The following is a 26,143-nucleotide window of genomic DNA, read 5'->3' on the forward strand; positions in this document are numbered from 1 at the left end:
GAACAGGCGCTTTGACCACAGAGAGGCAAGTACTATACAATATTTATGTTAGGTCAGCAGCCCAGAGGCTGGTTGGATCCTCAAATAGCACCACCGAAGGAAACTGCAACAACCAATGGCGGCACCTAAATGAGGCATACTAGGCAAGCTGAGGAGCGAGGTAATTTGCTATTGCTTTCTTCAGTGGATCAGAAAGTGCTATTGCAACTTGACTGACCCTGTGAGCAATAAGTTTCATAATATTGACTGACCACCCATTCCCCTGCAGCTTGCATATTGTCACAGCCATGGATGAGACTGGGACTTTGCTCTGGCCTGTGCCAAGAGACAGATGCATTTATTGACTATTGTAGACTGAAGAATCGTTTCAGAAAAACTGCAAAGATAGGAGAAAGAAATAGTATTAGAAATCTCCCTGGAAGCATTCTATCATTACAATATTCCTAATATAAGTGATGGAGTCACCATCTCAAAAGAAATACAGCAGACAAACAGGGTAATGCAAGGAGATCAAATTTGTCCAATAGCCACAGCCAACATAACTAAGAACATAGAGCATGAGGTAACATCCCTGCACATGTATGCAGACTACATGGTGCTGGCCTCAGCCAAACAAACGCATTGGCAGGAAGCATTGAGCAAACTTGGTGGTATGGGCCATTGAAAATGGCCTTCAAATTTACAAAAGCAAGACAGTTCAAATGACTTTCAGAAACAGCGGTCAGTTTGGAGAAAATGAGCGCATAAGGCTAAGAGAGGGAAGCTTACAAATAGCCAAAACATTCAAATACCTTGGGATTACTCTGCAAACAGGCAACCATTACAGATTATACTTAAAAGAAAAAGTCTTGGCTGCAATCAGAGCAACATTTCCAATAAAAGACCTGGAATGAGAATATTCCATGCAATGGTGTGCCCAGCTATCTGACACACTGACCTCAGATCCAGAAAGTCAAGGCAAGATTCCTCAAGAATTTTGTGGTGGAACAAACATAAAGTCCAGAATAGTGTAAGTCATTTTATATCGAACTTGATGGCGAAGTTCTTACTTCGATTTAATCAATGCAGTGTGAAAGTGCTTGAAGACAGGAGAGGGAGAAAATATGGCTAGACTTTTACTGCACAGATGCCATGTTGGAACGAAAATGGTTTGAGGCAAACCAAGAATTACAACTTGTAATCATAAGACTAGTAGTCCACTACCACATCAAACAATGCAGGGAGAAAAAAAGAAAAAGGGTTGGGGGGGGGGGTGGATGGGTTAGAGTAAAGAACTGTAAACAACCTTCTCCTGTCTGCAAACCAAAGGGGCTTGCCAACTTGAAAAGTGTAATTTCATTGACAGGGGAACTGTCAGGTACAGATATTTTATTCTCATTTTTATAAATAATTTGCTGATTAGACACCAGCCAAGTAGTTCATCACTGGTTGTTATTTTTTATTTTATTTTCACTTCTCGGGGTACATAATTTGTTGTAGCTGAAGGAGAGATGGAACAAAGAACTTTCTGATAGATGATAGAAATAAATAACCAGTAATGTTTCAGATGTTATATGTGAATTAAACTGTAAGATCACATATTTATACATCAGTTGATTAATCTGTGTGGTTATTTTATCTTGGATCAGATTTGCATGCTTTTAGGTCATGTTTGCTTGCATGTTGTTTTAGGTCATTAAAATCTGCCCCTAGTTATAAAAGGCTCAAATCAAGTTATATAAAGAGATAGAAACATGAAAAAAAAAAAAAAAAACCACAATGACAGCTTACTGTGAGAAGAGGGTCCAGAGAAAATACAAACATTACAAACATAAAAACATTAAAAAATGAGGACACTCTTCAGACTTAGTTGCATTCCTTTATCACATTATGATAAAAGTATTGTATCTGAGTATAGCAGTTAGATGCAACCTCGCAGCTTTTGGTAGCAGATGGCTGTGGATCTACCACACTAGTCATTGTCCATGTTTCAAAATAGTCTTTCTGATATGCATACGTTTGTAGGAAAATGTCTTTCTTAACAAGTCCTAATACTAGTCTGCATTTCACATCCGTAGCTTCAAAATTCGAAGTATTCCAAGCTATTATTTTTGGAAAAATTTAAGAAGTTACCCCTTACAAATGAATCCCTCTCAGCATTATTGAAAATTTTTCTTAGTCCACAATACAAATGTTCAACCATGAGAATAAATCTTCACACAGGAAAAGTTAGAACCCCTCAAGTTTCTTCAGCTACAGCAGAATGGAAACATACATTGGCCTGTACTGTATGGTATAATCACTGTTCACCAATGTGTGATTGTAACCTGGAAGAACAGACGATTGAGCACCTGGTCCAACGCTGTCCTCTTCATTCCTACCTCGGCACTCCTAACGATTTGTTCGTTCTCACACCCGGTTTAACTGAATGGCTGAGAAGGATGGACTTTAAAGTTTTATTTTGCCTTATATATATAAAATCACCATATGATTAAATAAATAATACTGTATGCTTCTTGCTCATCTGGAAACACTCTTCAAAGTGGTGACGGGTAGCTTTTGTTTTTTGTCCATTGTAGATTGCTTTTTGTGGTTGAGGATGATTTTTGCTGTATTGAAATCTCCATTCTCTTAATTTCATTTTCAGGTTGAAGAGGAAATCCAAACCTTGAGACATGTTTTGGCATCTAAAGTGAGGAACGCTCAGGAACTGAAGCGGAAGTTGGGTATTAGTGTCTGGAAGGAATTCCAAGATGACATGTCACAAGGCATTCGTAACGTGAAGGAATCTAACGTGTAAGTTACCTACATTCATGGATGAAGGGAGGATTTGACTTCTTGTGCAGTGTACTGTTTTTGGAGAATCATTAACAACTCCTAGGCAGTTTACCAATAATGGTCATTGATAGAATTCCTTAGATCATTACTAAGAATTGAATTGAACTGAAGAGTAGGTTTGTTTAGGCTGAGAAGTTTAGCTCAGCTGTTATGATGAGAGTTAGGACAGATAGGTTCAAATACTGCGTATGACTAATTTCAATAATTTTATTTCTACAGAGCAAATGTTAGAATAGTGCCTTTCCTTGGATCAGTGTTCCAGTTCTCGTTGCACCATTACAAATTTACCTGCCATTTTCTTCCTCAGACATATCAGTTTAATTCAAGATCTGAATAGAGATCACTTTCTTCTTGCATTGTCTGTTATGTGAAAGTAATCTTAAATACATTCATATATTTTTATCTGGAAAAGTAAAACAAAATGTCAGCATTTATACGCAGATAAAATGCACACTTGATTTTTCAGATAGATAAATAGGTCATATTTGTTGGTGATGGAACAAGCTGTCACCAGCGTCTGTCCATGTAGCTCTTTCCCTCTACGATCACTCTCCAGTCTCCTCCTCTACTCTTAATGTGTCTCTTCACTTGGTCCAGCCATTGTTTCTTTGGTCATCCAACAGGTCTCCTTCTACCGACTGTCTATTACATGTATGCATGTGGTGTTAAGAGTGTCTGGCATTCTCTTTACTGCCTGAACTATTTAAGTCTTGCAGACCTTCTTGCAGAGGGTTCTCCACTCCCAAACATGATCAGACATCCTTATTTCTCACATGATTGTGCTGTGTTTTCTCCGTGGCATTCCTAAGAAATTTCATTTCACAGGCTTGCAGGGGTCCCAGATCAGGGGACGTATGAGATTATAGAAATTAGATTCATTGGCCCGTCTATTAAGTACTTGTTTGGGACGACGCCCCTTAGGTAGTTGAATTCTTGCACTGTTACAATGCATCATCCATCGAGTTGTATTTGGCAACCATTGGTATCTGTACTCATTTTCATGGCAGCAGTTTTTTTTTTTTGCTCACTTTCATCTTAAAATCATTGAACTTGGCTACCCATTTGTTGAGCCAGTCTTGTATGTCTTTTTGTCTCCCCCACAAATAGCATCATCAGCAAGCACCAAGGCTTTTAAGAGGACTCCCAGAGGTGTCTCAAACCATTCTGATGCAATTGTAGCACTTGCTGTATTACATTTGATCTTGCCGCTAAGGTATTCTGGTGTGGCTAGATTTTGTAGGCTTCTCCTGATGACAGCTCTTGGAATCTCTTACTTCCTCCAGTTTCTGTGTAAATTCATTGTTATCTTTCCTTTTCCCTACAGTTCTTTTGACCTCTAACTTTGTCTCAATACTCTTGTTCAAGTTTATTTATTTATCTATATATATCAGTGCGCACACCACATCTCCTCCTAAACCACTGGAGACATGAGTGGGGTGACATATAAAAATAATTGAAAATGTCAAATGCTGAAATGAGTAGTGACACTCCAGATGTCATTGCAAGTCCCATGGGAAGAGAGAAGGGGTGAAAACGAGTGTCCAAAATGAGATTGTACGTGTGAGTAGGTTCCAGCATAGCTCTCGACCAAACTTGATACACATGTGATATACTATCTGAAAAAGAAATACTGTGAGCAGGACACCCATATCACCCCTAGAGGCAGGAGTGGAAAGGGGGTGAAATATAAAAATAATAGAAAACGGCAAATATTAATTTAGAGTCCACAGTTTTGGGGGTTGCTGCGATGAATAGTGACACTCCAGATGTTGTCTAAGTCCAAGTTCAGTTCCCATTTGCATGGCGGTGAGAAGAGGGTGAAAGACAAAATCAAAATGACCTAGATTATGCATGAATGTGTGTTCCACCATAGCTCTCAACACATGTGACTTACTGTGGAGGTGATATTCCTAGGGGAGGGGCTGAAATGTGCAAATACTACAAATATTAGCGTTTGGTTTGCCGAGATGAACTGAGTCCCTTCAGCATGGGGATGAGAATGTGTCAAAAAGAAAATGTTGAAAATAGCTGAGTATGGATGTATTTGTGTACATTCCAGCATTGTCCTCCACCAAACCTGGTAAACGTAACTTACTATCAGAAAACAATACTGTGGAGGTAAAACACCCTTACGGATAGGGTTTGGGAGGAATGACATCGAAAATGACCCATATTAGTCGAATCCATAGATTTGAGAATTGCCGAGATGAATAGTGCCATTCCAGATGCTGTTTAATTCCAAGTTCTGCCCCCACCGGCTTGGAGCGTTAGAAGGGGTGAAAAGGAAAATGGCCAAGAAGGAAGGATGGACGTCAGCCCCAAACTCAATGGGGGTAAAAAGGTCAAAAATTACAGATTATGGATATATCTGCGAATGTTCAGCATAGCTCCGAAACAAACTTTTAAATATGACTTACTATCTGGAATAGAAGTAATATGGGAGTAAGTCACCTCTAGTGGGTAGGCGTGAAAAGGGGGTGAAATAGAAAACTACCAATATTAATGTAAAATCCGTAGTTTTCGCGGTAGCTGAGATGAATAGTGACACTCTGGATGTCGTTTAGTCAAAGATCAGTCCCCATCAACATAGGAATGAGAATGGGTGAAAAAGAAAATGTCCAAAATGTCCAGAAATTCACTTCAAACAGGCAATACAAATTCTAAAATTAACCCTAGAACTGCTCTAGGTTTATCTGTCAAATGTTGCAGTAATTTTCCACAATGCACAGAATAAAAGAAAAGTGAAAGCATATCGTAATCCTAACTTAACCTTATCGTACATCAATATAAAAGCTGAAAGACCGATGAATAGTACATAATTTTGATAAAAATAGATCATTGTCATTATTTTGAATTAATCATAAAAATGATTTTTAAAAGTATTTTTAATAAAATGATTCACTTTTCAGCACTAGGAAAAAAGGATATTTTCACATACAATTTGTCTCATAAACATCAAACCAAAAAGTTTAAAGTGTCTTTTATTACTCGGCAGCCAGTTTTTAATTATTTGTGTTAGTTGAACAAACGTTGCATTGGCTGCTATTTTGCTCAATGCAACCTCATTGTCAGCATAGAAGTACTTCCACTTCTGCCAAATAATAGCCTACGATCGTAATTTGTTTCTCAAAGGCTTCAGTTTCAAAACAAAAGATAAAACTATCTGAAATAAGCATGACCTGACATTAATGATTTACAATAAACCTAAGTTTGGATTCAAAGAGTCTCTCAGAAAGACGATCCATCTTGATGGTCCGTAGTTCTAGGGTTAAACGTTCAAAAAAGTATCCAAGCAAAGCTAGTGACTGCAGCTAGTAAATTATAGGTTATAACTGTGCATTTACAAATCGCATCATAGATATGTTCATTATTCCAACCGTCAATGGGACTGTCGCCAATCAGCTTAGCCGGGTACGACAGCTAGTTTACTAAATAATTTTACAAACCTTCAGAACTTGCAGCCAGTTGTTGGATGCGTTTCCTTTTTCACAGAAACTCAAAGTACTGATATATGGTATAACTCTCATTACACAAGAGGTGTTACGACTGCAGCCTGACTAAAAGTTGCTGTGTGCGTCCACTGGGTAATGAAACGGCATACTGTACAGGTCACCATTTACCTGAACAAAACAAGCAGTTGATCAGAAGGGCTACTTCTTGATAATGTAAATGTGATTGCTATGCCTATCAGATCTACTTAAATCCCTACTTTATCTTATTGCATTCTTTTACCAGTATATCACTGATGCATGTCTATGCCAGTATGTACGTTCTATTAAGGTATAATCCGGCATTAATGATTTATGGTTTCCTATAATGGTGCTGGCAAATACCAAAATAATAGATGTTTTACCACTATTTTCTGTAGCAATATAGCCTCTTCTTAATACTCCCATGAAATCCCTGGTCTTATAAATTGTGGGTAAGTTGATATGCAGAATTCCTGTAACTAAATGTTTGTAGATATTTCATCTTGTTTTCTTGACACAGCATGTCTATTATTATGGGCCATGAAACCAATCTTAGTGTTTATATCCTATAATGACACTTGGGTACAGTATGGCCTTAGTGATCTATAAAACTTCATATCTAAAAATTAGCTAGTATTCAAGTTTAGTGTAACTTAATAGTTTCTTCTAATTTATTGATAATTACCTTTGAGCTATGCATGTCTTAAATAAACATTGACAGCAAATGTCTTCATATTGTCACCACAGTAATGCTCTTCAATGTGAGAGTTACCTTTCAAATTATCCCTCGTCTTCTGTCATGATTTTTATTCCCATACAGATTCATGGCTGAACTCCATTTCTTTTCAAATTTATTCAGTTATTGTAAAATCTTGTTCATGCTTCCAGTTAGACAATGTGATGTATGCATGTGCATTGCACTCGGTTGCATTATCAATTGTATTTTTATTCAGTTTTAAAATTGCTCATAATCAATATTTTGGATTTCAGTGAAAAGACTGCAATATGTACAATGTAATAAATCATGTTCAGTGCATCCAATCTCATTTTTGTTTTTTTAAATGGTTCAGTAAAATAAGCACTTGGTTGCAGGCTTTGTGGGAAAGCAGAAATGGTGAGTGTTGAGTGTAAGGATGAGTGCCAGCTAATCTTTTTGGTTGTACACTGACTGACAGAGCAAATGCAACACCAAGAAGGAGTGGTTCGAAAGGGATGAAAGTTGGGGAAAAAAGAGACGGCACGGACGAATAATTGATGTTTATTTCAAACCGATATGCAGGTTACACAATGCGCACGGCATCGACTCAGTAGGATGTAGGACCACCGCGAGCGGCGATCCATGCAGAAACACGTCGAGGTACAGAGTCAATAAGAGTGCGGATGGTGTCCTGAAGGATGGTTCTCCATTCTCTGTCAACCATTTGCCACAGTTGGTCGTCCGTACGAGGCTGGGGCAGAGTTTGCAAACGGCGTCCAATAAGATCCCACACGTGTTCGATTGGTGAGAGATCCGGAGAGTACGCTGGCCACGGAAGCATCTGTACACCTCGTAGAGCCTGTTGGGAGATGCGAGCAGTGTGTGGGCGGGCATTATCCTGCTGAAACAGAGCATTGGGCAGCCCCTGAAGGTACGGGAGTACCACCGGCCGCAGCACATGCTGCACGTAGCGGTGGGCATTTAACGTGCCTTGAATACGCACTAGAGGTGACGTGGAATCATACGCAATAGCGCCCCAAACCATGATGCCGCGTTGTCTAGCGGTAGGGCGCTCCACAGTTACTGCCGGATTTGACCTTTCTCCACGCCGATGCCACACTCGTCTGCGGTGACTATCACTGACAGAACAGAAGCGTGACTCATCGGAGAACACGACGTTCCGCCATTCCCTCATCCAAGTCGCTCTAGCCCGGCACCATGCCAGGCGTGCACGTCTATGCTGTGGAGTCAATGGTAGTCCTCTGAGCGGACACCGGGAGTGCAGGCCTCCTTCAACCAATCGACGGGAAATTGTTCTGGTCGATATTGGAACAGCCAGGGTGTCTTGCACATGCTGGAGAATGGCGGTTGACGTGGCGTGCGGGGCTGCCACCGCTTGGCGGCGGGTGCGCCGATCCTCGCGTGCTGACATCACTCGGGCTGCGCCTGGACCCCTCGCACGTGCCACATGTCCCTGCGCCAACCATCTTCGCCACAGGCGCTGCACCGTGGACACATCCCTATGGGTATCGGCTGCGATATGACGAAGCGACCAACCTGCCCTTCTCAGCCCGATCACCATACCCCTCGTAAAGTCGTCTGTCTGCTGGAAATGCCTCCGTTGATGGCGGCCTGGCATTCTTAGCTATACACGTGTCCTGTGGCACACGACAACACGTTCTACAATGACTGTCGGCTGAGAAATCACGGTACGAAGTGGGCCATTCGCCAACGCCGTGTCCCATTTATCGTTCGCTACGTGCGCAGCACAGTGGCGCATTTCACATCGTGAGCATACCTCAGTGACGTCAGTCTACCCTGCAATTGGCGTAAAGTTCTGACCACTCCTTCTTGGTGTTGCATTTGCTCTGTCAGTCAGTGTAAATAGCAGAGTAAAGTTCTTTTATGCTTATATTACCGAGACGCTTCTGTAATATGCAGTTTATTTAATTTGATAATTTTGATTTAAAGCTTTTCAGGTTCATTGTATGATGTTGTTTGCGTCATCAGTCCATAGACTGGTTTGATGCAGCTCTCCATGCCAACCTATCCTGTGCTAACCTTTTCATTTCTACGTAACTATTGCATCCTACATCTGCTCTAATCTGCTTGTCATATTCATACCTTCGTCTACCCCTACCGTTCTTACCGCCTACACTTCCTTCAAAAACCAACTGAACAAGTGCTGGGTGTCTTAAGATGTGTCCTATCATTCTATCTCTTCTTTTCGTCAAATTTAGCCAAATCGATCTCCTCTCACCAATTCGATTCAGTATCTCTTCATTCGTGATTCGATCTATCCATCTCACCTTCAGCATTCTTCTGTAACACCACATTTCAAAAGCTTCTATTCTCTTTCTTTCTGAGCTAGTTATCGTCCATGTTTCACTTCCATACAATGCCACGCTCCACACGAAAGTCTTCAAAAACATCTTTCTAATTCCGATATCAATGTTTGAAGTGAGCAGATTTCTTTTCTTAAGAAAGCTCTTCCTTGCTTGTGCTAGTCTGCATTTTATGTCCTCCTTACTTCTGCCATCGTTAGTTATTTTACTACCCAAGTAACAATATTCATCTACTTCCTTTAAGACTTCATTTCCTAATCTAATATTTCCTGCATCACCTGCCTTCGTTCGACTGCACTCCATTACTTTTGTTTTGGACTTATTTATTTTCATCTTGTACTCCTTACCCAAGACTTCATCCATACCATTCAGCAGCTTCTCGAGATCTTCTGCAGTCTCAGATAAAAAAACAATATCATCGGCAAATCTCAAGGTTTTTATTTCCTCTCCTTGGACTGTGATTCCCTTTCCAAATTTCTCTTTGATTTCCTTTACTGCCTGTTCTATGTAAACATTGAAAAGGAGAGGGGACAAACTGCAGCCTTGCCTCACTCCTTTCTGGATTGCTGCTTCCTTTTCAAAGCCCTCGATTCTTATCACTGCAGACTGATTTTTATACAGATTGTAGATAATTCTTCGTTCTCAGTATCTGATCCCTATCATCTTCAGAATCATAAATAGCTTGGTCCAATCACATTATCGAATGTCTTTTCTAGATCTGCGAATGCCATGTACGTGGGCTTGTCCTCCTTGATTCGATCTTCTAAGATCAGGCGTAAAGTCAGGATTGCTTCACATATTCCTACATTTCTTCTGAAGCCAAATTGATCTTCTCCCAACTCAGCTTGAACTTGTTTTTCCATTCTTCTGTAAATAATACGTATTAAAATTTTGCAGGCATGAGATGCTAAACTAATGGTGCGGTAGTTTTCACACCTGTCAGCACCGGCTTTCTTGGGAATAGGTATAATAATTCTTCCGAAAATGGGATGGTACTTCTCCTGTCTCATACGTCTTGCACACTAAATGAAATAACCTTGCCATGCTGGTTTCTCCTAAGGCAGTCAGTAATTCAGAGGGAATGTCATCAATTCCAGGTGCCTTGTTCCTATTGAGGTCACTCACAGCTCTGTCAAACTCTGACCTCAAAATTGGGTCTCCCATTTCATCAGCATCAACAGCCTCTTCATGTTCCAGAACCAAATTATCTAAATCTTTACCTTCATACAACTGTTGGATATGCTCCTGCCATCTTTCTGCTTTGTCTTCTTTCCCTAGAAGTGGCTTTCCATCTGAGCTCTTAATATTCATACACCTAGATTTCCTTTCTCCTAAGGTTTCCTTGATTTTCCTGTATGCAGCATCTACCTTTCCCAGGAGCATACAGCCTTCGACATCCTTGCACTTCTCCTTCAGCCATTCTTCCTTAGCTACCTTGCACTTTCTATCCACTTGATTCTTTAATCGCCTGTATTCTTTTCTGCCCTCTTCATTTCTAGCATTCTTGTATTTTCGTCGTTTATCAATCATGTCTAGTATCTCCTGAGTTATCCACTGATTTTTAGTTGATCTTTTCTTCCTTCCTAACATTTCTTCAGCAGCCCTACTGACTTCATTTTTCATGACTCTCCACTCTTCCTCTATAGTGTTTCCTTCAGCCTTTTCATTTAGTCCTTATGCAACATGTTCCTTGAAACAATCCCTCACACTCTTTTCTTTCAACTTGTTTAGATCCCATCTTTTTGCATTCTTTCCTTTCTTCAATTTCTTCAACTTCAGATGGCATTTCATGACCAACAAGTTGTGGTCAGAGTACACATCTGCTCCTGGGAAAGTTTTGCAATCCAACACCTGGTTTCTGAATCTCTGCCTAATCATAATGATCCAGTGTCTCCAGTTCTCGTCCACGTATACAGCCGTCGTTTGTGGTGTTTGAACCAAGTATTGGCAGGGACTAAATTATGATCAGTGCAGAATTCAACCAGGCGACTTCCTCTTTCGTTCCTTTGTCCCAATCCAAATTCTCCTACTGTACTACCTTCTCTTCCTTGGCCTACCACTGCATTCCAGTCTCCCATCACAATTAGATTCTCGTCACCTTTTACATATTGTATTAAATCTTCTATCTCCTCATATATTCTTTCAATTTCCTCATCATCTGCTGAACTAGTAGGCATATAGACCTGCACTATTGTGGTGGGCATTGGTTTGGTGTCTATATTGACAATAATTCTTTCACTATGCTGGTCGTAGTAGCTTACCCGCTGCCCTATTTTCTTATTTATTATTAAACCAACTCCTGCATTTCCCCTGTTTGATTTTGTGTTGATAATTCGGTAGTCGCCTGACCAAAAATCTTGTTCTTCGTGCCAACGTACTTCACTTATACCAACTACATCTAACTTTAGCCTATCCATCTCCCTTTTCAGATTCTCTAACCTACCACAACGATTCAAACTTCTAACATTCCACGCTCCGACTCGCAGAATGTCAGTATGCATCTTCCTGATGATCGCCCCCTCTCGTGTAGTCCCCACCCAGAGATCCGAATGGGAGACTAGTTTACCTCCGGAATATTTTACCCGGGATGAAGCCATCATCAGTACATCATTCATACAGAGAGCTGCATGTCCTCGGTAGTTACGGCTGTAGTTTCCCGTTGCTTTCAGCCGTGTAGCAGTATCAACACAGCTAAGCCATGTTGAGTATTATTACAAGGCCATTCAGTCAATCATCTAGACTGCCGCCCTAGCAACTACCGAAAGGCTGCTACCCCCCTTTCAATGAACCATTCGTTAGTCTGGTCTCTCAACAGATACCCATCCGATATGGTTGCACCTGCGGCTCGGCTATCTGCATCATTGGGACACGCAAGCCTCCCCACCGCGGCAAGGTCACATGGTTCGCAGAGGAGGCATTGTATGATAGTTGCATAAATTATATCAGCTGTAACTAGAACTCTGCGCTTTAGGAATGCAACTGTATTGGCCAGCACTGTGGCTAAACCCCTCCAATACAATATTTAGTAAAAAGGTATCTTCGAGAGACAAACGTATGCTGACAGTCGGAAGTAAAGCGGAAAGAGGAAGTATAGTCCACATCCAGAGCTGCTATAATCCAACAGAAAACCACAGTTACCAGATTACAAGATGATCCCCTAAATATGATCTCTATTTTCAGAAAAAAAAATTTTATTTGTAAAAGTCTCTTTTGTAAATGTTACGAAATGAAATACACCCGAGTTCTTGTTACTCATTGTAATTTTTCAAACCTTATTGGCATCGTTGTTCAAACATCGTCCTTTGTATACTTGTTTCATGTGCTGTTTTCACATCTGATCGGGAAGTTAAAAGGAACGCGCTAACTATACGCTGCCTGGCTGCTGGCGCAGCTCGTTACAGCCTGGTTGGTTCACGTCCGCTGCTTCACTCCTCCCTACCTCTCCGCCACACCCCGATACTCCCGCGGCACTTCTAATTTTACAACTATTTATTTGTTCAATTTTGGTGTTTAAACTTGCGCTGGGCACATGCAGTTTTCACCTTAGCATTCTACTGCCTCCCACGAATATTCCTTCCAAATTTCAAGCAAATCCGAGTGTAACACGTATGTGTTCCCTCGTTAGACACAGCCATGCGTCTTAGGTGAAAATCTATGCCCACCTATGACAAACATTTCAGATCTTTGTTTGCCGTAGATTTGGCTGGGCATCGCACATATGCACACAGACATCATGGACCGAAGGAAAATGGCTTCCTATTCCACGGACTTAAAATGGCATCTTGACTGATATGTATTTTTCCTTGTTTATCCTTATCTATCTTGTGTTCTATATATTTCCTCTAAATGAATACATGTCCAACCCTTGTCCCCTTTCACTATGCAGTTTGGGTATGAAGTGAGATGAATCTTCGTAGCGAGTTTTTACAACCGAATATCTTTCATTGACATATATCATAGAAGAGACAAGAAAGGATCCACCTAATCAATACAAGTTTATTGTAGTTTATTGTAAGTTCCTATATTACAGTACCGGTTTTGACTCTTTTTATAAAGTCATCTTCAGCTGTACATTACCTTTACAGTAGTCAAATTTGGTATTGTGCCTTACTAAGTAAAAAGAGGGATGTAACAATCGTTAAAATTAGGCATATTTCAAAGTATAAGCCGGCTATGTAGACATCTAATATTAAGTGTGTCTGAGGGCCTAAAAATCATGTTGATCAGCTTATTTTAAAAGATATAGGTACATGAACACATTAAAATATTCACAGTACATATTGACATATTCACCGTTAGCGAATTTAAAGGTATTTCCACGCTCGTAATTTTTTACGCACGGGGTTGTTCTTTTGTGACTTTTAATCTTTTAGGGTTATGTACATTCACGCCAAAAATTACATCCGTAGATAATAAGGGAACACCGATATTGTCCCTTATACCTAGGAAGGCCATAAGCGGTCATTTTGACCGCTTCACTTCCTTGATACGGAGAGCTCTATTCTGCTCACTGCTTGCTTCCTGTGATATATTTACAAGTGGCGCTATAGGGGCGTATGATGCAACTAAATGGTATGCCTCTAGCAGTGGTTGCGAGTGGACGAGTTAGTGCCTGTCCCTTGTGTCGTATAGTGCTTAATAATGGCTCAGCGGCAAAAACTTACTCCTGTTCAATTATTAGTAGAACTTGAAAAGCTAGGAAAAGACGAATCAGGTGACGAAGATACATTATCAGATATAGACGCAATGAGTGACGATGGGGATTTTATAACTCAACAGTGTGATCATATGTCGGATAGTGATGGTGATTCGGCTGATGAAAATAAGCAAACAGTGGATTTCGCACCTACGATAGACGCAGTTACTCCTTCAACCAGCCGTGATCAATCTTGCAGCAGAGGACGATCTCTTAGCAGCAGGCAACCTGTTCGAAGAGGAAGGGAATGAGGTGGGTGAGTCATGAACTGGTAAAGTCTTCATTTGCACCAGGGGATCAGTTATGTGGTAATGATGGAACAAATATTTAGACTGTTGTCGACAGTAGTGGGAACCCCACTGGAAGGATGGCTGCTCAGAATGTACTGAAAGAGGCAGCAGGGCCTACTTCTCACGCTAAGCGTAACGTAGAGACTAACAGCAAGGTTAGTGCCTGGCGTTTATTCATTGACGCTTCCATGTTGAAGCATATAAAGATGTGTACAGAGACCGAAGCTCGTAGACAGACAACGGATAATAATTGGTCTACTTCTTTGGAAGAATTAGATGCTTTTATTGCTTTGTTATACGCCCGTGGAGCTTATAAACTTACTAGTCTAGCTGTAGATCATATGTGGTCTTCTTTATGGGGTCCCCCTGTTTTCACTAACACTATGGCAAGAAACAGGTTCAAAGAAATTCTAAGGTATTTGCGCTTTGATCTCCGTAAAACTAGATCCACTCGTTTGCAGACAGATAAATTTGCTTTGGCTTCGGCTATTTGGAATAGATTTATTGAGAATTGTTATGTGTGCTATAAACCAGGAGCGAATGTCACAGCTGATGAACAACTCTTCCCCAGCAAAGCTCGGTGCAGGTTCACGCAGTATATTGCCAACACGCCAGATAAATTTGGCATAAAATTCTGGTTACTGGTAGACGTTGATTCTAAGTATGTGTGCAATGGGTTTCCTTATCTTGGGAAAGATGAAATGCGACCCGCCAATGAGTCACTGCCTGAAAATGTTGTCATGAAACTTATGGACCCATACCTCATGAAAGGACGTAACGTGACCACTGATAACTTCTTTACATCGGTAAAGTTGGCTGAGAGACTGAAAGAGAAGAAAACTAGTATTGTTGGAACAATCAATCGAGGGAGGAAGGAAATCCCGGTGTCAGTCAAAGCACTACGTATGAATCTGTACGAGACTGTCGTACTTCAGAAGGAAGATCACACTACTCGTACAGTATATCAAGGAAAAGTGAACAAGAATGTGCTTCTGCTAAGCACTCTACACCCAAGCGTTCAAGTCAGCAAAGATAACAAGAAGCTCCCTGGTACTACTGAATTTTATAACGGAACTAAGTATGGTGTGGATGTAGTTGATCAAATGGCGCGTAAATACTCCACTAGAGCTGGATGCCGAAGGTGGCCTGTACATGTATTTTACAATGTACTTGATCTAGCAGCAATAAATTCATGGATAGTCTACAAGGAAGTTACGAGACAGAGAATCGACATGATTATATTCTTGAAGTAACACAAGAACTAAGATCTGATTTTGTGAGGACAAGATCCCGGTTGATTGAACTCCCTACACTTCAGCCTGAGCCTCAGATTCAGGTTCAATATGCCAGTCGTAAGCGACGACAATGTCAAGTGAACTCCAATTGTAAACAGAACAAAACCTCTGACACATGTTCTTTGTGCAACAAAGTAGTCTGTGGAAAATGTTCATGTAAGGTAATAACTTGCATAAATTGCTTATCAAGTGCCTAAATAGGCTTGTAAACAAATAGAGACCGTTATTTTTATCACAATTTTTCACAAAGGCATTCGATAGCAAGTCCGCCGAAATATTTCATTGTTGCCAATCAGAAGTGAGAGAATATGAACAATTATTGATATTTAACAATGGATTGATCTGTATACAATACATCCTAATGGTTAACTGTTGTTTTAAAATAAATGATTGAACATTCTCATGTTTCCCAGATCCTGGATGCTAGATATGTCAGTAAGTGGCAGGGGTCAAAATGACCGCCTGCGGCCTTTATAGGTAAGAAGAATGTTCGGCCGTTCTAGTGTTAAAATTGCACATTAAAATACACATTTCTTGCTAAAGTCCAATGTGATGATTAGGAATACATTCTTGAAATGAATTTGACATCTTGCGTTTGTTTGCTTAATTATCCAACATGAGTAGAAATGTCCGTGCTTGTGTTCGTATGGAGTGCTTCCATAATATTCTACTCTATATTAGATTCATCCACTTGTGTGATTGCAATCTTCAGTTGTCAGTGATAAATACGTGTATGTTCAGAGGTAGGCATGTGGAGCTGAGGTTGAAGTTTGTCTTAAAAACATTAAATGCAGTTTGCTTTAGTGTATAAATGTCATTTGCTAGGTGGTGGCTCGTTTCTTGTCTATATCATCATCATCCTAAACTATATCCAGTTTCCCGGGTGTGGTATATGAGCCTCCTCCATCTCATCCTGTCCTTGTACCATTCTTCCTCCACCAACTTGTCCCAATCATGACCTCTCAGCAGTACATCGCTCTCAACTAAATCTATCCATTTCCTTCGTGGCATTCCCACGGGTCGTCTTCCTTCTACTTTTCTGTCAAATTCCTTCCTTGCAGTTCTGTTTACTGGCATCCTCTTCATGTGACCAAACCACTTCAGTCTTGATATGTGAATCTTATTGAGGAGAGAATCATCTATTCCTACTTCTTTCATTTTCTCATTCCTAATCTTGTCTTTCCTGGTTTTCTGGATCATAGTGCGTAGGAATTTCATTTCAGCTGCCTGAAGTTTGGAATTATCTCTATTGGTCAGTGTTGTGGTTTCGAGACTGTATGTAAGAATTGGTGTATAATAGGACTTGTACAATGTCATTTTTGTTTTCATGGGTATTTGCTCATCCCACAGCAGGTGTCTTACCTGGTGGTAAAATTGTGTTGCCTTATTGATTCGATTGTTCACCTCATGTTTTGCTAGGTTGTCATTTGATATAACGCTACCCAAGTATTTGAAAACTGGAACGCTGTCCAGTTGAGCTTCATTTAACATGACTATTGGTTCTGCTCCTTCCCATACACTTTCATCACCACTGTCTTGGTCTTGCTGATGTTTAAACCATATTTCTTAAACTCCTCATTCCAGCTTTGTATTCTCTCTCCCAATTCCTCTTCTGAGTCACTCCAGATCGCAACATCATCTGCAAATGTGAAGGCTTTAATATCTCCATGTTCTTTCCTTTTAATAGATTTCATTACTACATCCATTACAGTAATAAATAGAAGTGGTGACAATGAGCTGCCCTGCTGCACTCCTCTCTTTGTTTCAAACCAGTCCGACAAACCACATCCTACTTGAACACAGCTTCTGTTCCCACTATACAACATTTTCACTTTGTCTATGAGGCGTTCACGCACTTGAAGTTCTTTCATGCATTACCAAATTCTTTCCCTTGGTACATTATCGTATGCTTTCTGAATGTCCAAAAATATTAGAAATAAAGGCTTGTTCTTCTCCCAGTATTTTTCCATTAGCATCCTAATTGCAAATATAAGGTCTGTAGTTGACCTTCCTAGTCTGAAACCATACTGCTCTTCTTCCAAAATTGGTTCAACAATATCTCTGATTCTGGTCTCTATTATTTTTTCCAATATTTTCAGGACATGAGACAGGAGTGTGATACCACGGTAATTAATACATTTTCGTCGGCTTCCTTTCTTGAACAGAGGTACAATGATGCCCATCTTCCAGTCCTCAGAAATAGTATTTTCCTCCCATATCTTGTTGAGCAGTCTATAGAGCCATTGGATTCCTGGAACTCCCGCTGCTTTCAGCATATCTGCACTTAGTTCATCTATGCCCACTGCCTTTCCTTTCTTCATGCTCTTGAGCGCATTTTCAACCTCAAGCCATGTAATTGGTGGTTCAGTTGTGGTTCCTTGACTTGGCTCTCCTCTATCCGTTATGTTTTCTGTATCTCCATTCAGCAGCTTTTCGAAATAGATCTTGAGTTCGTTTAATTTCTCCCTCTTCTTATGCCAGAGTTCCATCATCACGTTCTATTGCTTTTATGGTCTCTTGATCCCTTCGCTTGTTTTTCACTACTCTGTATAGCAATTTCATATTTCCTCTACTGTCCTCTTCCAGTTTGTCCGCAAACTCATTCCATTTCTTCTCTTTTTCTTCCCTTACAATGTTCTTTACAGCAAGTTTCTTGTCCCTGTATACTCCTTGAAGTCTTTGTATTTCTTGTTCTTTTCGTTCTTGTCCCTGTTTTTGTTTTTCCTTGTCCAGTGCCTTCTTTATTTGGTTTCTTTCTTTCACCGCTGTTTTCACTCTATCATTCCACCATGGTGTCTCCTTTTTTCTTTTGATTGAACTTGTAACTCCACATAGGTTTTTGGCTTCTCCCACAAAGGTGTCTTTGAAGGCCTTCCATTCTTCATTAACGCTGGTTACTTCACACTTCGGCAAACTCTGTTGAATCCTTAGTTTGTATTCTTCCTGTATTTGGACTTCTTGCAACTTCCAAGTTTTAACCCTTGGTTTTTTTCGTAATAATTTTCTGCGTTTCATTTGCCTTATGTTTGAAGTCTACTACAAGCAATCTGTGGTCACTGTCCATGCTTTCACTAGGGATGACCTTTACATCTGTGATGTACCTGTCACCATCTTTATTTGTGATTACGTAGTCAATGTTCTATACCGGCCATCCCAACTGCACCTTGTTATTCTGTGACTGTCTCTTTTTTTTTTGAAGAATGTATTTTTGATTATAAGATCATTTCTTCTGCACAGATCTAATAGTTGTTCTCCTTCTGGGTTCCTTTGTCCAAATCCATGTGGACCAATGATGTTCTCGTACCCAAGTCTGTCTACCCCAAGTTGCGCATTTAGATACATTTAGATTCTTTACATTTAGATTCTTGCATTTAGATTCTTGTCTATAATTGCCGATAAATATCTGTAAGAAACGAGAAGTAAAGTTAGAAATTTGTGTTCTGAAAGTGCCTGCTTGTATATGTGTTTCCGTAATAGTTACTGTTGCTGAAGTGGATGAGTTGCATTCGACCTGGCTGCCTGGAGTGTACTGTGCCATGTTCGCCTGGTGTTGGTATCCGCTGCTGTGAGGGGAATGGAGGGGTGGGTGGGGGGAGTTGCTGTCATGTATAGGGGCAGAGTTGGGTGTGTCTTCATCAATGCTGTGGCGCGTGTTGGACACTGTGTGTTGACTATTTTAAGATAGTAATTTTTTAAGGCGGGGATAACTTTGTTAAATATGGTGTTGGTTTTTTCTGTTATTTCATTGATATTGTAATTAGGGTTGGTGTATTGATCCAGTGATATGAACAGTTCTTCTGTTATATTGAGCAAGGGGCCTTTGGGGTTTGTGTTTAGTATTTTCATATCATTAGCTATGTTCGTGAAACTAGGTTTGTATTCGTCCATGTTGACCTATTGCAGAAAAATGGTTGTGCTTTACGGCATTGATGTGTTCATTGTATCTGATTGCAAAGTTCCTACCAGTACGTCCTACGTAACTTGTTTCACAATTGTTGCAGCTGATACGATATACTCCTGAGCGATAGTACTTGTTAGTGTTGTTGATTATCTTGGTATTATGTATGATGCTGCTACTATTGTGTGTAGTTCTGAAGGCTATTTTGAGATTGTGTTTTTTTAAATATATTAGTCAAGGGATATATGTGTGTGTTGTTGAAGGTAAATATTGCATTTTCCTTCTTAGGTTTGTCTATTTTCGTCAGCTTAGTTTTTGGTTGAGATTTGATTTTTTGAATGATTGTATTAACAATTTCTTTCTTGTAACTGTTATTTCTGGCTATTTCTTGAATCAAATGTATTTCTTCATTAAAGTTGGTTTTTGGTAATGGTATGTTGAAGGCTGCTTTTTTAAGGGTATTGGGATGGATGGAGTCTGTTTTTATCGTATTGAATGTGTGAGTGGATTTACGATAAATTTTGAATGACAAGTGGTTTTCGTGCCTAGTTATTGTCAAATCAAGATAATTTAATTTGCAATTAATTTCAGTTTCTTTTGTGAATTTTATGTGCGGGTCTATAGTGTTTATTCTATCCAAAAGGGTATTGTCGTTTGTGCGTCTATTGTCGTTGACGACAAAGATGTCGTCGACAAATCTACACCAGAAAAATATTCCGTCTATTTTGCTGATTGACGTATATTCTAGATGGTCTATGTATATTTCAGCCAATATACCGGAAGCAGGGGACCCCATCGATAGGTCTTGGAATCTGAAGAAGTTATTGGTGGCAAATTCAAGTAATGTTATGAATTCTTCAATTTCTAAGTTGCTTAATTTACTGTAATGTTTGAGATTAGATAGAATTATTTCTGTGGTTTTTTTTTTTTTTTTTTATGTGAATGTTAGGATACATATTAGTTATGTCATATGAGGCTATGGAATGGTATGGTTCTATTTGCAGTTCTTTAGTCTTATTACAAAAATTTTGTACGGTTTTATTGGCTTGAAAAAAGTAGTGTTTCTTAAGGAATTTTTTGAATAAATTGTGAAAGCTTGTATGTGGGGCTTGCTCTGTAATTTACTATAGGTCTCATCGGTATATTATCTTTGTATTTTCGGAAAGGCTTTTGCGGTCGGTAGTTGGGGGTTCATTGTCATCGATTCTGTTTCTGCGAGTAAGAAATGTGTATTTTTGAGTAGGGTTTTGAGATTTCTTTGTACAGTGTTGGTTGGATCTTTGCGTATGATTCGGAAAGTATAGTCTTTGAAACATTCCTTAGTTTTTAGTATGTATTCATCTTTGTCAATGATTACCCTTGTATTGCCTTTATCTGCTTTCGTTACGAGAAGGTTGTTCTGTTTAATTTTGTTTTTAAGTTTATTTATGTGTGCTCTGTTCATATTGTTGCTGTTTGAACTATTATTGCTGAGTTTGTTAATATACTGCAGTAGTTTTTTCGTGATGTCATGTCTAACTTCTTCACGTAAATCGTGTGGAATCTTCTGTATGGCTTGTTCGGCTTCTATGAGGGTAGTTGTGATGTTCTGAAAAACTGACGCATTGCCCCAATTATGTTTGGGTCCCTTGCTCAATACATCAGTTTCTGTTTCATTGAACATCGTATTTGTACGGTTCTTAACAGGTGAATGGAAACTATATTAAGTGTTTTCTTTAGGGTGAGTTGAAGTGTTCATATTCGTGGTTGGGGTCGTGGGTTTCGTTTTTTGTGATTGTTTTAAGGTCTCCAATTTCTTGTTTAGAGTGTTCTGTTTTTTTTTATTTTTATATAGCTAAGTCTTCTATTTTATCATTTGTGATATGTTGGAAGTGATCCCAGTAGCTATATGGAAGCGCTTGGGATACTTTCAAATGCAGTTGGTATAGTTCATTGTTCAGATACTGTTTTTTACGATAAAAGAATTTTATTTCTGCTTTTAGCCAGATTTTATTGGTCTTCATTAGTGTGTTGCATGTTTGATTGGTAGATCTGTGTTTGTTATTCTATTTGTTGAGAAATTTGGGAGTTAAGTCATTTGCAAGGCATTCTTTCAGAAATGCAATGTTTTTGGTTGCATTCATTAATTTGATCTTAATGTTCCGGTATTTGTAAGAGTTACATTTTGTCTGGTTGGCTGTTATATCTTGATTTATTAGTTTCATTATTTCCCGTATTGATAGTTATCATATATCATAGAAGAGACAAGAAAGGATCCACCCAATCAATACAAGTTTATTGTAAGTTCCTATATTACAGTTCCGGTTTCGACTCTTTTTATAAAGTCATCTTCAGCTGAACATTATCTTTACATTAGTCAAATTTGGTATTGTGCCTTACTAAAAAGAGGGGTGTAACAAGCGTTAAAATTAGGCGTATTTTCTATTTCAAAGTAAAAGCTGGCTATGTAGACATCTAATATTAATGAAACTAATAAATCAAGATATCTTTCATGACATCGGCCTAATCAGACGAGTTAATGAGATGAAGTGAATGACATGATATATGATAGTAAGAATGAAGAGTTTGAAACCTGGTGCCGGCACATAGCACACTCCCCTCGAATAGCTCAAGACTTTACGTTCCCATCCGACAGGGTCATATGCCCTCACACCATGCAAGACCAAAAATGGCTTCCTACGCCATGGACGTAAAATGGCTCTTGAATTCTGTTCTCTACCTACCTTATGTACATTGCCTAGCAACAGTGAATCTGTGCATATAATCTTGGTGACAGCATGTTAGATTGTCATATCCCAATACATGTTTCCAGATGGTTTTTTGTTCATAACTCCCCAACAAAAGTGAAAATGGAAATTCCAGCTTCGAGGTGCATCTACCTATGTTCAAAATTTCGGATCTCTGCGTGCTGTAGATTTTGCTGAGCATCGTGCACAGACACACTTCCTTTTGTTATTATAGATAGTCTAATTTCACTGGCCTGGATTTTATTGTGTAGTTTTGTCCGTGTCCAGTTCTCCGTTGCATATCTCAGTATTAGGCAGTAGTACATGTTATACATCACCTTTTTACACTTCAGCGGTACTTCCTTCATCCACACCAGGATTCTCACACTTGAATATAATGAATTTCCCTGTTGCTTCCCAATTTTTAGAAGCTCTCCACAATTTTTAATTCTTTTTGTCCCTTCATTTTTATAGTTCCTTTGTCTTACCTTTCTCCTTTAGTAAACTCCATTTTCTTTAATTTCATTCCATAATTTTCAGTAATCAATATGTAGAGTTGCCCTTGTACCTTCTTTCTGTACGCTTCCCACATCATAATATCTGCAAACAGCCGGGCTGAGTGGCTCACATGGTTGAGGTGCTGGCCTTCTTACCCCAACTTAGCAGGTTTGATCCTGGCTCAGTCCGGCGGTATTTGAAGGTGCTCAGTATGTCAGCCTCGTGTTGGTAGATTTACTGGCACGTAAAAAAAACTGCGGGATTAAATTCTGACTCCTCAGCGTCTCCGAAAACCGTAAAAGTAATTAGTGGGACATAAAGCAATTATTGTTGTTGTTGTTGTTGTTGTTGTTGTTATTATTATTATTATTATTATTATTATTATTATTATTATCATCATCTGCAAACTGCATTACCTTCTGCTCCCTGTACCTTTGTATCCTTCACAATGTTGTCCATTACCATTATGAATAACAGTGATGACAGGACACTTCCTTGTCATTCTAAAACTGCACTGTTCTGACTATTTGTCTTGGACACTGCTTGCACATTGCTAGCTGTAGAACCAGTCGTTTACAAGGTCCGTATCAAAGTTCATTAACACAAGAATACAATGAAAGTGAGAAGATGGAAAGCCACAGTAGGATGACAAACATAAAACACAACCCTACTCAAGCTTCAGAGAGGTCTCTGAACAACTTATACTGACCGTTACAGTAACTTACTTTAACAAAGAAGAGCAGCTGAGGAAGACAATTCAGTGATTTGGAAGCATACATTTTTTAAAGAACCAAAGAGTTGCATGGTAACTTAACACCTAAATAGGCAACTAGGAATTGTTTTAGATGATGATAATAAATCTTCCTTTACCTGGCCTGCAGTTCCCCATTCAACTCTTTCCCCCCCACCCTTTTAGAATAGGTAAGGTACTGTTTTTAATTAATATAATTCTTCAAAAAAATCTCTTCATCTAAGCAAGGAAGAAAAGCACAGTTCCTAAGGAACTAGTGCTAGTTAGCTTGTTTTAAGCAATATCTAAAGGTGGAAATTCTCACTTTCATTGTATTCTTGTGTGAACGAATCGTTGACTCGCCAGCTACTTTTCACCAATATTCAGGCAGGCTGTTTTACTCCGGCCTCTGCGATATTAGAGCAGTCCTGACTCTCTTGTCTTATTCTTCAAGCGATCATTCCTTTACGGTTTACATTTTCTTTGTCGATACAGACCGATGACCCCACGCTTTTACAAAACCATCTCCAAGTTAACATAATTCAACAATATTTCAATGTGAGCAATGTTGACGAGCAGACAGCCAGATGGCATCAAATTGAAATGTCTGCACACGGTAACTGAGGCCATACGATTATTGCTATTAGCAATGTTTGGCATTGATATGCACTAAGCAACAAAAGTCTAATTTCCTGAATTCTATTATCATAGTCTGTGCAGTAAAACTTAACAGGACATAAGTGATTGGAACTTGCATTCTCTACTTTTCCATTGGACCAATAACGTAGGTTAAAAAATTAGATTTTAGGCGCCTTCCCTTAAATCACCATTTCATTGAGGCCCGGTTGTATAAAACTTTTGATCTGAGTTTAAAGAGGAAAAATGGCTGCCAGTCAAGTTGAACTTCGATTTTCCGTTGTATAAACGCTAATCTAAGATCATCTTGTTTTGATCTAAGTTCAGATTTGACTGCCGAATATTCGTCAGTTAATCTCCTTGAACTTAGATCATTATCATTCATATTAAACATTGAAGTAGACCTGAAGACTTGAGAAGTGTTTCCCTGTATCGTATCTGCGTAAAAATACCGTGTGTGTTATAAATATATTGAATGCTAGTAGTTAAATAATATTGCTAAAGATCGCTCTATTTTTTTCAGAAGTGAGGTTATGTGAATATAATATAAACAATAGCCTACTGCTATACCAACATGTTGTTACTTAGTTTTCTATTATGTTTCAAGTTTACAAAACAAAGCATATATATTTTCTTTAGCAGGGATGTCAGATTATTCCGACTTTTCGTCTGATGAAGAAGAGTTGATTTTACAACGAGCTCCTCGCGTCTTTCGGCACAGACGGAATCCGATTATTGAATTGAGTGAAATGTTCAAAATAAGATTTCGTTTATCGAAAGATTTTGTGGAACGACTGGAACTAAAGTTAAGGGACACACTACAAAAACCTAGTCAAATAAATTATCCCCTGTCACCCATGTGTATGTTCCTAACAACTCTTAGGTTTTATGCTACAGTAAGTTTTCAAATGGTTGTTGGAGAGCTCTTTAACATTGACAAGTCAACGGCTTTCTCTTTCAACTATGATGTCACCATATAGGTTCTTTTATTTTCTATTATATGTTTGTACCTTGATAGTACAATATCCACCAGATCACCTTTTTCTTTCTGTGTGAAGTTCCTTCCATGTTTACTTCGCGTGATTACAATATTATCTTCTTCTCCTTCTCCGACAGTCACGGCAATTTCGTATTTCATTTGTAGACAGTCACGGCCAGGTCAATCCCACTATTGAAGTATTATCCAACAGGCCGAGCTATTTCGTATTTCATTTGTTTTGCGGTGTTGCCACGTCCAATTTTTTGAACTCCGATTACATAGTGTGGCTAATTATTATTTGTAGTTTTGTTTAATTTCATTCTGAAAATAATTATAATAAATGTTTTATTGCGCACAAATGTGCATGGAAAATAATAATGATAATAATTCTTATGAGCAGTCGTCTGTACAAAATTTTGTTAAGGATTCTATTCTCAGTTTACACTTAAGTACGTGATAGCGTTCACAGAGTTCGCCTCTGTGGCAAACGTTTCAGTTTTCTTCTTCAGTCACCTAACCTAACCATTATATGTATCATGGAAACATATTTCAAGCGCACGTAGAGAAATAACCTCCTCTCTACAAATTTACATGGGAATAGCCTTTGTGAAATTTAATTAGACACGGGAAAATATAAACTATCCTCTGAAATCAGTGACGTATTCTGCCATATCTTGAGGTGTATCACATTCTTATTTAATTTCAGTATGACCAAGCTCAATAGCTGCAGTCGCTTAAGTGCAGCTATTATCCAGTATTCAGGAGATGTTCAGGAGAGGTTCGAGTCCCACTATCGGCAGCCCTGAAGATGGTTTTCCGTGGTTTCCCATTTCCACACCAGGTGAATGCTGGGGCTGTACCTTAAATAAAGCCATGGCTGCTTCCTTCCCACTTGTAGCCTTTTCCTGTCCCATCATCACCATGAGACCTATCTGTGTTCGTGCGACCTAAAGCAACTTGCAAAATTTCAGTATGTAGTAAAATTAAACTATCGTTTACTTCAGCCTTTATTTCTAATGAGTTAACTGCTGTTGGCCGTGTTATTTATGTATTTGTTACAAAAACA

The 26,143-nt window shown here is 39.2% G+C and overlaps 1 protein-coding gene across 2 annotated transcripts in view; it reads left to right on the plus strand.

Moving 5' to 3' along the window:
- The window catches only part of LOC136879199 (tumor protein D52), a 147,252-nt gene that overhangs the window by 90,405 nt on the left and 30,704 nt on the right, over nucleotides 1–26,143 (plus strand). For both annotated transcript variants that reach the window (XM_067152994.2, XM_067152993.2), the window contains exon 3: nucleotides 2,627–2,775. In XM_067152994.2, the coding sequence (XP_067009095.1) occupies nucleotides 2,627–2,775 (149 nt within the window). The remainder of the gene's footprint in view (nucleotides 1–2,626; nucleotides 2,776–26,143) is intronic.

The sequence above is a fragment of the Anabrus simplex genome, chromosome 8 (assembly GCF_040414725.1).
Source record: "Anabrus simplex isolate iqAnaSimp1 chromosome 8, ASM4041472v1, whole genome shotgun sequence".
Classification (NCBI taxonomy): domain Eukaryota; kingdom Metazoa; phylum Arthropoda; class Insecta; order Orthoptera; family Tettigoniidae; genus Anabrus; species Anabrus simplex.